This window comes from Lycium ferocissimum, chromosome 5 (genome assembly GCF_029784015.1).
Source record: "Lycium ferocissimum isolate CSIRO_LF1 chromosome 5, AGI_CSIRO_Lferr_CH_V1, whole genome shotgun sequence".
In the NCBI taxonomy this organism is placed as follows: Eukaryota; Viridiplantae; Streptophyta; class Magnoliopsida; order Solanales; family Solanaceae; genus Lycium; species Lycium ferocissimum.
This window is the reverse complement of record NC_081346.1, coordinates 4081729-4096065: the sequence shown is the minus strand read 5'-3', so window position 1 is coordinate 4096065 and position 14337 is coordinate 4081729. Positions and strand designations below refer to the sequence as shown.

General features: G+C 34.3%; 1 protein-coding gene and 1 long non-coding RNA gene across 3 annotated transcripts; one reads left to right on the top strand and one right to left on the bottom strand.

Moving 5' to 3' along the window:
• The first annotated feature begins 3610 nt into the window (after nt 1–3610).
• On the top strand, nt 3611–4211 carry LOC132058100 (protein NIM1-INTERACTING 2). The gene has a single exon (XM_059450664.1). The coding sequence runs from the start codon at nt 3714–3716 to the stop codon at nt 3966–3968; it is 255 nt and encodes an 84-aa protein (XP_059306647.1). The 5' UTR covers nt 3611–3713; the 3' UTR covers nt 3969–4211.
• Nucleotides 4212–10239: 6028 nt separating this feature from the next.
• On the bottom strand, nt 10240–12458 carry LOC132058099 (uncharacterized). 2 transcript variants are annotated; one of them, XR_009415181.1, is made up of 3 exons: nt 12211–12458; nt 11727–11901; nt 10240–10557 (listed from the first exon to the last, which is right to left on the bottom strand). It is a non-coding gene; the product is annotated as an uncharacterized LOC132058099 (long non-coding RNA). The 2 variants fall into 2 exon arrangements; XR_009415182.1 differs by having other exon boundaries at nt 10240–10581; nt 11753–11901.
• Nucleotides 12459–14337: the final 1879 nt, after the last annotated feature.

Sequence of the window (14337 nt, the reverse complement as noted above, 5' to 3'; positions counted from 1 at the left end):
AGATTCGTAATCCAATTAAATAAGAGAGTATAGTTTTTACATGAAAAGTAATAATGTTATTAATATAAAGGACAAATCCATATAGTAGAAGAAACTTTTGCTATATGAAATAGAAGAAACTTTTGCAATATAAAATAGAATCTTCTACCGTTCATTCTTGCGCAAATCCATATCATAGAAGAAAAAATTCAAGAGAACAAATATATATTATTATTTTTAATCACTTCCACATCACGTTCAAAAGAAATTAAACATAATATAAATTTTAAGACTAAAAAGTATTACTCCAGTTTCTAATTACTACTTAGTAGTAAGTACATTCTTTTTTCTCATTACTTTTTATCTTTTTGTTTAATTTACTTATATTTTTAAAAAAATTAATTAATTTATTATTTTTTCTGACCTCAAGGGTTGGCCTCAGCCCAACCCTTGAGGCCGGTGGGCCAAGAGAGGCTAAGCTTTTAAGCCTCACTTGTATATGGGCCAAAGAAATCTTAGTCCAACCCTACTTAAATAAAGAGTTGGGTTAGACCGTATGACACCTCGTAGCTTCGGGATAAGATTTAACACGTAAGATAATAATATAATGGAACCAATATGAGGGTTATAAGAAGTGTTTTGAAAACTAATCAAGTCATAAGAAGCGTATTTGGGCAAAGCAAAGTTGCAAACCGCTCTACAGGGCATGTTTTCAAGTGAGTCGTAGAAGGTCTTACTTCCAGCGATCATAACCTCTTTATTAATTAGGAATTTAGGAAAACTTCCTGGATGAAAGTTGTAGCTCTTTGAAATTCCTTTCCAACGGTATATTACTGAGGTCAAGCGGACATCTATACAAAAAGTTATGGCCATTTTACTGAAGGATTGCAGGGCAGTCCGCTCACTGGTCATATTATACGGATGAATTATACAGTCCATATAATTTTATACGGACCGTATAAAATGGACGTATTTTATGAAATTTCGGCTTGACATTCTGTTTTGTGCCATGATTAAATATGGTCATATTATATGGACCGTATAAATGACCATATAATTTTCCGACTCAATTTGGTATAAATTCAGGCTTTCAGTTCTTTTATTTCATTATTCACAATTGCAAGCCGTAGCAACAATCCAAAACATTAAGGTAAGTCAATCCAACCCTTCCAGATCAATTTTAACATATACTCTAATAATCTAAGTAAGAAATCATTGTTCCTAATCTAGGGTTTTTAAGAAAAACCCAAGCTCAAGGCTCAAGGTCTAAATCTTAGGGAATTGTTTCAAGTTTGGAACTTTACCAAGGCACGTAAAACTTCTATCTATATGTGGGAATCTCTACGTTCTTCCCCATGCCTCATTTCTTTTATTTTTATTTTCTCATATTCTGTGAAGTTCAAATCCTAGAACATTAAATCCAACATATTGGTAGCTCATAGTTATGTAATTATGATCATGAATTGTGTATCTATATCCATTGTTGTATTCTTAATCTTCTATTACGGTTATTAGGAACTCTAGCTTAATCCGTGAATCATGAATTCATCCTCATGCGTTCCCATTATGTTTTTATTAAACTTTATGGTTTTATTAGCAAGACACAAGATAACTATATGTATTTATGATTATTATTATTATTATTATTATTATTATTATTATTATTATTCATAAATCAAGAACATATTTGCAAGACTATGACAAGTATCTCATAAAACCATGATCTCACAAGTTATCATGATAATTCACATGTTTTGGGATTTGCTTAGTTAACCGAGAAGGCTCAGTAAAGCCTGAAACTACGTAGCCACCATAGGATAAGGGTTGTCAGCAAGGAGGCAACACCTTCATTATGCAGTTTGGATCCTTACATGCTTATTATTATTATTATTATTATTTAAATCTCATATCCCTGGCAAGGTGTGAGTGTTCTGCTGGTAGGACGCAAGTACCAGATTATGTTGTCGGTTATACTATAGCACTCCCCACTTTACAAGCTGTTATATATACACGTATTTCCATTGGTTTACTGTTTTTAGACTTTACTCACGCTTCATGCTCATGTTCAGGTTATATTCAGTTTCAGTTCATGTCCTATACCTATATTATGCCATGTTCTTCATTTCAGCAGGTTTTACATACTAATACTATTCACCATGTACTAACGTCCCTTTTGCCCAGAGGCCTGCACTTCATGGTGCAGATATCGGTTTTGAGGAGTATACACCTGCGCAGTAGAATCACCTCAGTTATCAGCTTATTGGTGAGCTCCACTTCTCTAGGGGTTCGGCATGAGTCTGCCTGATTCGGTTTATGATAGTCCGGGGCCATGTCTCGGTAGTTAGTATTCGACATGTTTTAGAGGTTTCTGACGTACGTATGTTAGTTCACGAGGTCGGTTGTGCTTTTATGTTTGCGGACTATTACGTTTCATGATTCTTCATGCTATGAGATTACTGAAGACTTTATTCCGCAATTACGTTTCATGATTCATTTAAATTGCATCATATAGATTATATTGTTTTGATGTCCATGTTGACAAGCAAGCCATGAGGTTCGCTCGGACACATGCAAGCAAGGCCCGAGTGTCGTGTTGCGCTCAGGCCATGATTCGGGGCGTGACAAAGCTTGCTTGCTAAGTCTATATTGACTGCTCTAAATAGAAGCAATTGGACATTATTGTTGGCAATTACTTAATTGTATATTATCTGTTCAATATACATAAAACCAAAAGAACTTGGCTGGGTTCCAACAGAGTGTTAAAAATGTTCTTAGTGTGACAACTTTAATTGTTGTACCTTGCCCATTTGTTTTTGGAACTGCAGTCCTTCTATAACAAATTCCTTTAATATTATTTTAATTTCAGTCCGTAATTCTTTTGTTTTGGTTTATCGTAATGTTTAGGTTAGTTTGTGCATTTCGACTAATTACATGTACTGTTACCTTCCAACGATACATGTAACATGTAACTCAATCAGTTTAGGCAGAAGAGATGAAATAATTTTACTTTTAGGGACATCTGGCAAAGGGAGAAGAAAATGATTTTACTTTTGCTAATATTTGAACCTTAAGTGGTCGTTTGGTTCAAGGTATAAGGTGGGTTATTAAAGTAGTAATTTTTTATACGCGTTTGGTATAAGGTATAAAATAATCCGGAATAAATTTATATCTTGTACCAAATGTGGTATAAAATTAAACATTTGGAATAGCCCACCTTATACCTTCTTAACCCACTTATCTTGGGATTATTTTATCCATCTTTTAGATGGTATAAAATAATCCCACTATATGGGATAAATTAGTCCCGGAATTATAATCCCGGGACTATTTCGACTAGCAACCAAACGACCCCTAAATGATTTTCAGTCTATTTCATCGACTGCATCCTTAATTAAGGTAAAACCAATTTTTCCTAAGCTAAAATTGAAATGTGTCCCATCAACTATTGATGTGTTGACTTTTAGGGACATCTGGTAAAGGAGCCGAAAATGGAGTGCATCTATGACGTGCAGAAAGAAAGCGCGTGGCGTGAACTTTACAAGTTGCGCATCGTTGAAGCATCAAAATGATAATGCCATTTTCCATGAGGTCATATTCCTTACGTCACCTTTTTGTGAATCAATGGACTAAAGTCTTAAAACAATCAACAAGCAGCCATTGGAGAATAAAGTCTATAGTTCAGAGAGAATATAAAAGAGAAGCAATAAACTTACCAGTAACAGCAAAGGCTACTAATGGATCGGCAGAAGAAGAGAAAGAGAACAGATAACGGCAACACTAACGGCGGCAATCGAAGAGAAACTGCTGTGTCGCCATCGCCATCGCCGTCGGAGGAGGAGGTTGATCAGTTCTTCGCGATCTTGCGGAGGATGCACGTGGCAATAAAATATCTCCAGGAAAATACTGTCGATGACGTGGCAGGCGGCCAGAAGAGAGGCGTGCAAAGATGTGATTTGGATCTCAACGCTCTGCCAGAAAACGGAGATTAACGCCGTATAGACGGTGACGGTCCGTCTGTACAGGTTAAGTTTTTTGGCTACTGTTAGTATGTATACTTGCTCGTATCACTCACAACGAATATGCAATCTCATTTCGGAGAATTATTGTACTTGTAATACAAATCTCCTACATGCTTAAATTTTGCATCAATAATTTTGCCTTAGTATTTTATGTAATAAAACTATATTGTACAACAGTTTGGGATATTATGTGTTAATTTTTACTTTTTAATCAATTAGTGTAACGGGATTCTAATTTTTTTTTTTTTTTTTTTGTTTTACTAAATTTAATTCATTCACGCTACTCTACTTCAATTCTCTGCTATATATTTTAACTTTGTATTTCTTTGAAGTAGTATTTAGCAATTACTTTTTATGTTTTAGAAGTATTTATTTTTCAACTATGCAAAAGATATATGAAGAAATTGAATGAAAAGATGGTAGAATTAGATTCCTAATCCCTATGAAATATGAAAACATAAGTTTGCTGTGCGAGAATAACATTAAAATATTAGGGGCAAATTTATTCAATAGTTGATTAAGGATTAATACATAGACAATTTCTTAATTTATCAATAAATTTTATTTAGACACTCGAATTAAGATTTATTTCAATTGTATACTTAAACACATAATAATGTATTCTTATTTAAACATTTTTTGTTCAAATTTTTAAAAAAATCTTCTCTGTGTGTTCTCAAGCATCTTAAACACTTAAAATATGTCAATTTCTTTAATGATATGCATTGCCTTATTAAGTCGTAAAACCTCAAGCCTATTTCGACTGAGGCTGATGTGTTTACTTAAAGGAAATGATATATTTTATGTGATTAATTTAACGACCTAATAGTTGCTTAAGAGTACAATACAAAAGTTTTCAAAATTTGAATTATAAATATCTAATAGGAATACTTTATTATGTGTTCGAATATTCAATTGAAATAAGTTTTGATTGAAGTGTTTAAATAAAATTTATTGATAAATTTAAGGAATGTTTATGTACTAATCCTTGATTTATTGTCACGCAAAACTTGATAAAGATGGGGCAGTGGGCATAACATCCATTTATTCTAGGTGCGTGCTTCAATAAATTAGGCTCAACACTTTAAGACTTTTTTGACACCCGTGTTGAGACTTTGTCCATTTAGCCTTAGCGAAAAGGACGATATCATGGAAGAAAATTTCTTATTATAATCTATTTTTTTAGGCATATGTTCTAGTCATGTTTATAATACCTCTGATTTTTAAGGACTTTTTAGGCCAATTAGAAAATATTATGGCGGTCGGAAATATAGAGAACTTATTTTTATTTTGTATTATGCTGGTTTAAGACGAATTTAATGATGTTAGTGAAAGGTAATGGGTAACTGATAGAATTAATCGAGATGTATGCAAATTGATCCGACACTACTTTTAAAAAAGCAGAGCATGAATTAAAATGAGAAAACATGGATTATAAGAGCTCTTATAATCGACTTTCACCTTGTTTGGGACTTAAATATGGGTGTTTTAGTATTTGTTTAGACTTCAGTTTTTACCAACTGTGACACCTACCTCAATCATTTATCCCCGATCCTTTACATAGTTGAATATATATTGCCTAAGAAGCTATTGTATCTCGGAGGGAGAATGATGAATATATACATAGGAATAGGATATATTTACAAAATATGATGATATTTTTCAATTTACAAAAATAATGATAGATTTTTTACAAAATATATACGAAAGTTTTCGCTCAAAATTTTGTGTATGAAATGTGTATAATTCATTCAAGGTTTAAAAATTTTGTTCAAAATTGTGTATGAAAATTGTATGAAATTTTGATACAAATTTTAATCTCGCACAAATTTCCCCTCTTTTGCCGCATCAGATGGAGAACTGTTTTTTCCTATTCTATTCGAGAAGGATAAGGTCTTGACAAGTTAAGCTCAAACTAGGCTCAGAATATGGGCCCTCCAAGCCCGTGAACATTATGACTTCAAGAACTGTTAGTGGGCCAATTTGCATGGAAAGCGAATTGCTCTTCTTTTGGGGTGGTCTTTAAATTTTACCCCTCATATTTAAAATTTTTAAATTTTATCTTTCGGTTAAAATTTATGGGTTTCAGGTTCGAACTCTTACTCAGTCAAAATTTTTTAAAAAAAATACAAGATAGAGTTTAAATTTCACTATGCCCCCACCGACATACACTTGTTAAGAAATTACAAAAGTTATGCCGGACCCGGCATACTTATGGCTTATAGGCAGACTTGGCATAAGTATGCCGGATCCGGCATAACTTTAGTAATTCCTTCGCAAGTTTATGCTGGATCCGACATACTTATAGGCAAACTTTTAGTTAAGTCTTAATTAAAAGTCTTTTTCTAATTATGCCTTATGGCACAGGCTTTTAGTTAAGGCATAACTAAAAGTATGCCCATAAGGCATAACGTTTCCTTAAGATATAGACTTTGTCTTATAAGGCAAATTTTAGTTATGCTTTAAGGAAAAGTTCCGCCTTATGAGGCATACTTTTAGTTGTGCCTTAATTAAAAGTCTGTCCCATAAGGCATAACTAGGAAAAGACTTTTAGTTAAGGCTTAACTAAAAGTTTGCCCATTAAAAGTTTGCTCATAAGTATGCCCCCACCGGTATAAACTTGTTAAGGAATTACCAAAGTTATGTCGGATCCAAAGATACTTATTCCAAGTCTGCCCATAAGGCATGAGTGTGCCGGGTTCGGCATAATTTTGGTAATTTCTTTACAAGTGTATGTCGGGTTCGGCATACACGCGACCCAAACCTTATCTTGCAAATTTTTTTTTAATTTATACTTGAGCGAGGGTTCGAACCCAGAACCTCATGATTTCTGCATGAATGCTCAGGGTTGCAATGCAAAGGGCAAAAATTAAAGACCGGGCAAAAATTAAAGACCACCCCAAAAGAAGGGTAATCCGCGCAAAAAAAAGACCTATGTACAATTAATTTATCTAGATCCAGTCCCTATCCATTAGCCCAGTAACAGATATATATAGTGGATATTGAGGGACAATTTACACGATTGTCATTCGTTGGGGTTGGTCTTTAATTTTTTCCCCTCAAATTGCTGGTTTTTAAATTTTTTCTTTACCTAAAATATCCCGAGATTACGGTTCGAACTCTGATTTAGTCATAAAAATAAAATAAAAATTATAAAGCAGGATTTTGCAAAAAGTCTGCCTTATGCATCTTTAATTTTTTCCCCCTCAAATTGCTGGTTTTTAAATTTTTCCTTTACCTAAAATACTCCGAGGTTCTGGGTTAGAATCCCGATTTAGTCATAAAAATAAAAACAAAAATCAAGGCAGGGCTTTGTAAAAAGTCTGCCTTATGCAACAGAATTTGCCTTAAGGCATATCCAGCAGGCTTTGCCTTATAAGGCAGACTTTTAGTTATGTCTTAAGGAAAAGTCTGCCTTAAGGCAAAGTCTGCCGCATAAGACAGACTTTTTGCAAAGCCTTGCCTTGCAATTTTTTATTTTTTACTAAGAGGGGATTTGAACCTAGAATCTTGGGGTATTTTCGGCGACCTTTTTAAGCGAAGGGCAAAAATTAAAGACTAGCAATTTGAGCGGAAAGATTAAAGACCACCCCAAAAGAAGGGCAATCCGCGACAAAAAAAGGATTTTGGGACTATAACTTAATCATGATTTATTAATAATCTCTTATCTTGATAAAATTACTTAATTATGATAAATTAATATGATTTGATATAAAAGAAAATTTCATAAATAACTATAATTTAGAGCGGAATTATGAACATAGCTACAATTGTTGTATCAGGCGGAAGAGCTGTATCAGACGGGTATCAACATATCAACGCTTACTGTATCAGTTGAAATTGCATGAAAGAGTCGTATCGGCGTCGATAGCTATATTTCGTAGATACAGTGGCTTACGTTTCTTAATTTTTGAAACTAAAGTTACGTTTCATAAATATAGTCTAAATATTTGCCAAGATGCGTAATTTTTCCTTGATATAAATACTTTTGGTCGAGGCAGAATTGGGCTCATGTCATCACCGGCCTCCTCAACGGGCGCTCATCTGACTTCGTCCTCCATTTTACACTCACAGAAAGTTGACCAACTTCTTCTTACCATCAAGTCGTTACGGTTGCTATTTTGGTAAGCAAGGAAAATATTGTTTTGCGTTTACCCTAAAATAAGTGAAATATAGCTGATGATGAAGTGAGGTGAAAATATGTATTAATTAAATAAGGAAATTGTACGTACAAAGCCCATCCTATAAATTTATTACCTTATATATAAACATCGGGTATTTGGCACAAAATTTGGTAAGCATGCATTTGTGGAAGGTGGTGGGAGGGCTATGGGAGTGATAGTGGGCGGTAGGGAGGTGAGGGTTGGGGTGTGTTGTGGATGGTGGGAGTGGGGTTGGGGGTGGAGGCGATGGTAAAAATTATTCATGAAACCATGTTTGTTTTCATTGTTCGTAAAATTATGTGGTATGGCATTGTAAATCCGTGGTTCATCTTATAGTTATATAACCATAAAAAATTTCAATTTTTGTAACCACGGATTTGGTGATTTTTCCATGGTTATGTATTTCATTTCTCCATTATACCTCACCCTCCACCATCCACCCCCACCCTATCATTCACCCCCACCGCACCCCCGCCCTACCACCTACCCCCACGCTACCTCCGCCCTACCTCACTCCTCTGCCACCCACCCCAACCAGCACCCACTGCCCCTCACCACCGCCTAACCCCACCCGACAACCACTCACCCCCACCTTACTACCCACTACCCTTACCACCACCCAACCCCTCCCCCACCCTACCACCCACTACCCTACCCTCATCCCATAACCACCCACCTCACACCACCCACCCACTACCTACTTATTTTTTAAATTTCCTATTTTATTCTTTACCTGGATTTTATTAATATATATAAACTAATTTCTAATTAAGAGTTAAGGATATTTTAGTAAACTTACAAGTTATTATACAGTACCACACAATCAAACCAAACAATACAAATATTATTAAATCACAACAAACGATACAGTCTATCCAAATATTGTATTCATTAATACAGTACAACACCATACTGTACATTAATGAACCACGGGAAACAACCATCCAAACAGAGGGTAAGAGGTACTTAATGGCCTAAGGTCTAAACCATTCAGATTCAGATCTTTATTAAGTGCAAACAAATGAGGCCTAAAAGCTTATTGGCCAATTCGATCTGACTTTGGATACTATATTTAAAAAAAATCTTTTACACACTAATTTTGTATAAATCAGTCTAGTTAAGTGGGTCCAAAATAGCGAGCCCTAAATGTTAAAACAAGGCGTAACATTTTCATTGTCATGGAGCTTTACGTTTTACATGTCTTTCGGGATATTATTATTGAGTTTTACGAGTGAAATTTTTAAAAAGTTATAGGTGACTCTCCTTACCCGTGTAATTTGAAACTTCAAAACAACATTTATTTTCAAAGCCAATTGTCACGTCCTTAGTCTTCAACTAAGCGCACGTGAGGCACTTGACAACTCGCTCACGTTCTTGCACAACTTGCTCACGATCTTGCTTTGCCAAGTCAGCCTAGATTACTATACTCAAGATCGCTAAGGGAATAGTAATTGAGAAAGACAAGAGAAATTTACTAGAATAAAGCTTTTTATTATAGAAAACTTGTTGGATTTTTGCTTGATGGTTTACAAATGAATGACCCTCCTATTTATACTAATCACCTAGGGACTAGTATGTAAATAATAATTATTATACAAGTCCCTACATATTTACAAATAAGCTCCTATTCTAGAAATCTACTACACAAATATTTAGATTATTAAAGGGACTTTCCACAATTCCATGTAAGGTTAAAGTTTTTAGTAAAATCTCCATATTTCTTTAGAACCTTCTCACATAAGCTAGCCTCCTCTCCATGTAAACATTCACATAAGCTTCCTATATGGCAAAAATAGTTCCACATGGCGCCTAGGTGGCATGATGATGTGGCGGATCATCACATAATGCTAGTAAATGGCACATTGCTATTTCTACCATGTACCAAAGTAATTAGAATTTTGATAAGGACATTTTCCCAACCAATTGAAGAGTCACAAGCTTGAAAAAATGGGCACCAGCCCGTGAATTGCTCACTTCCATATGTTATTCCTTCTGGCCCCAAACTATTGAGATCACAAAATCGCTACAACTGGAAGAGTTGCGAAAGATAATAAAACTTCAAATGTTGCTATCTAATAAGTTTCAATCACATCGCAGACGCCAGAAAAAAGATCACAAAACTCGAACAATGTACAAGGATAAAAGAGGAAATTTGAGATAGACAACAAAGCAAAATAGATAGGATAGCATTCTGTTGTAAAAATTGAAATGGTGGGCCGTCACTGTCTAGCGTCATTATGAGCTCTCAGCTCATCAAGGATCTTAGCATGGCCCTAATGATAATGACATCCACCACACACAATTAGACCCATAATTGAGCCCACAATTTCTCACATTTTCTCATTTTTGGGTAAACGGGTTGTTTTGACACCGCCATTTACTTAACTTGTATCCATCTCTTTAAAATTTGAGAAAAGGGCCTGATTTGTCCCTCTACTTTAAAAAATGATTCATATTTACCCCTCATTATACTATCAGTCTATTTATATTTCTACCGTTAGAATAGTTACAATATTTACCCCTATATTTAACCCTTGTCCCTTGTGCCAATGTCGTGGGCCAGAGCCTGTCTTGTGTCCCATTCATTCTGCCACATAAGAGGTCATGTCAGCAATCCCAATTAAATGAGTCTTAAAATTAAAAGACCAAATGATGCCTTCTTCTTCACCATTAAAATGCCTTCTTCTTGTTATTAAAATGCCGGCTTTTATTCCGGCAGCTTTGGACCTTCTCCGGCACCGCCAACAGAAATAGTTACCGGTTTTAATGCCAGTGTTCTTTATTTCACTGTTGAAGATTGAAGATCCCCGCCACTTTGCTGGAACAAATTTCACTGTTGAAGATTGAAGAACTAAATATCGTCTTTGTTCTTTATCTTTCTAAACTCCATTATCACCCCATAAAAATGAAAAAGAAACTAATTTGACGATGATAATTAAGTTGTTCCCTTGCACCCCAATTAACTCTTTATCTCAAAATCTAGCTGATAAATGCACACATTAACTAACATATCAAGATTCAGATCATAAACAATAAAATTCAATACAATAATATCATTCAATTTACGTCATCGTCTTTTGTACACACCAGAAAAAAGTAAGCACCAAAACAATAAATTCGTGTCAAAAAGTAGCATCACAAGTTCACAACAAATTAAAAGTAAAAAAGAAAAAGAAAAATCACGCTTTGAAGCACCAAGGGTTGTAACTATGGTGGTCGTGGTTGTGGTGGTGTGTTGTGGTTTCCTTATCAATCAATTCTTGAACATGTCGAAGACAGCATTTTAATGGTGACGAAGAAGGCATTTTAATGGTGAAGAAGAAGGCATCATTTGGTCTTTTAATTTTAAGACTCATCTAATTGGGATTGCTGACATGGCCTCTTATGTGGCAATGTAATGGGACACAGTGGACGATGGCACAGCCCGTGACATTAGCCACGGTGGACAAGGTTAAATATAGGGGTAAATATTCTTATATTCTAACGGTAGGGGTATAAGTGGACTGATAATATAACGAGGGGTAAATATGAATCATTTCCCAAAGTAGAGGGGTAACTCGAATACTTTTCCCTTAACATTTGCAAATTTACCGATTCCAGATATACGGAATGTGAATTAGGCTTGACAAAATCAAATATGATAATAATGTGCTCATTCGGACCTAGATCCATTCCTCATGAATCATTGACTTGGTACCTCCCTTGCGGTGTGCACGTTGGTTGTTGTTATTGTGATGGCACTTGGTTGTCGGATGACGATAGTTTCTTAGGGCCCGTTTGGCCATAAATATAAAAAACATTTTCACTTTTTTTAGAATTTTTGAAGTTGGAGTTGTGTTTGGCCATAATTTTTGACATTATAGTTTTTGGTGAAATGTAGTGTAAAAAAGTGAAAAAAGAGGAAAAAATTTGAAAAATAAGTTTTTCTTGTTTTTAGTATTTCCGAATACAACTCCGGAAAAAAGTGAATAATTTTTATGGCTAAATACTAAAAATAAAAAAAGTGAAAAAAATTTTCGGAAAAAAGTGAATAATTTTTATGGCCAAACGCTCACTTAGTATTGGTGTTAAGATTTGGGGCGCATTCATGTTTTCTACATGAAAATAAGTCGTTTTTGCCTAAACTTCATCCATATGTGACAGAAGTTCAGTCATTTTTGTTGAACTTATATCATATGTGAATGAACTTCAGACAGAAATAGCTTAAGTCATGCAAAAATTATTGAAATTCAGCCATATAACTTTAAACATGGTATCTGAAGTTAAATTTTGCCAAGTTGAAGTGATTCGAGATGAGCATACGTCCAAAAAAAATATAAAAAAGGTCACAAATTAAATAGCGACGTTAAAATCGGATATCCGTGCACTTCACCCCCCATCCCCCCCACCCCCCACCCTTTTTTTTTTTTTTTTTTTCTTTTTTTTCCGCTGTCTTGAAATGACTCAGAAAGTCAGAGATACGTATCAACTTTTATTTGCCTGTTGCTTTGTATAAAAGTCCAAATAGCTTTTGGCAATTCAGAAATATAATGTTCTATCTAGTATAATGATGTTGATTAATTCGAATACTACACACCTCATGAGCCACATTAAAGATTATTTTTAGATAAGTCTTTTTGACTTTTTACGACGGATGGAGGTATTAGGAGCAGCAGCTAACCAGATGTAGGTACATCATTGTCTTAATTTTGGATAAGCTCTGCATTATTAGTACATACATTATAATATCTTCTCATACACGGATGTGAATAATCGAAACTAATCAATGATGTTTATTGCACGGGTTACTCAGTAAAAAATAGGTGAATCGTTAAACCTAATTATTATTTATCGTGACGATCTTGCACTAGTCCCTCCGTTAGCTACAAAAATTGTTTTTTAATGCGTGTCATTTTGATTAAATAAGCCAACGATTGTTGTCTTAGTGCTTTAATAAATAAATAAAAAAGTTGATATCACAGTGACCTAAAATCTAGTAGGGATGAGTAACTATTATTTAAATGCTTTATCACATGCGAATAACCTTTGTTTGTACAGCTCCATAATTGAAGTAAGGTAAGTGTTGAATGTTGATGCAATTGAATTGTGACACCTGTGTAATCATCATTCCATGAAACCCTTTAAACCCACTCCATTAGCAGGAAAAAATAGAGTAGAAAAGGTAATTAATATTTATACTAAATTTATTACATTAGAAAAATAAAGCGATGCATATGCACAAATACGTGCCTTTGCTTTTAAGGAGAGGAAGGGACAAGGAAAAGGAGAGACTATTGCTTATTCTAAGCAAGTGAAATAGAGAACATTTAAATTTAAGGCAAATCCCACAAATACTTAAGAGGATAAAATTGTAAACCTGAGTTCTTTTCTGTTTTTTGGACAACAGTATATAAACTATAAGTAAAGGTCATCTGATTTGTAATGACAACCGGCCTAATGTACTGTTAAATGGCTTGTAGCCTTGTACTATTGTGACATCATTGTAAAATGTACTATCTACTTTTCTACCATCCACTTTTCTGTTGTTTCCATAGGCGTGCTATTTTTACTCACAAATCAAGGAAGCGCCCCTAGTAGGCGTTTGGTCATCCAATTTGGAACTCAAATTTGAAATTTTGATTTGAAAAACATTGTTTGTTTATGATATCTGAACAAAAAATTTACTTTTAATTTCAAATTTTGATTTCAAATCTCAATTTTTTCTAAAAAGTAGGATTTCATTTCCAAAATTTTTATTTCATTTTTTTAACTTTAAAATTTGACCCTTAAATTTATATTTTACAAAAAAAAAAAAATCATTATTTTAAATTTTGCAAGAAAAGTTTCATTCTCGACGTGAAAGATTGTATGTACCACGTGGGAGGATTATATTTAAGAATAGTGAGCTTCTGAATCAATGAATCTTTGTAAAATGATGTGTATTTGAAAGTTTATAATCACAAGCATTTATCTGTAAAAGGAGCATGAAAAATATGTGATTGGTTAATGCAGCGTCTTAAGATATTCTGATACCTTATTTGAAAAAGGGGCAAATATACTTCTCAACTTTGATATTTAGAGTACACAACAACAATAACAAAAACAACAACAAATATCCCAAATGGTCAAGTAAAATATCACCCCTTTTTTTGGGGGAGGGGGAAAAAAGTTTTCGATAAATGGCCGGGATAAAACAA

Coding starts and splice junctions, on each gene's coding strand:
- LOC132058100 (XM_059450664.1), top strand. CDS start 3,714: ATGGATCGGCAGAAGAAGAGAAAGAGAACAGATAACGGCAACACTAAC.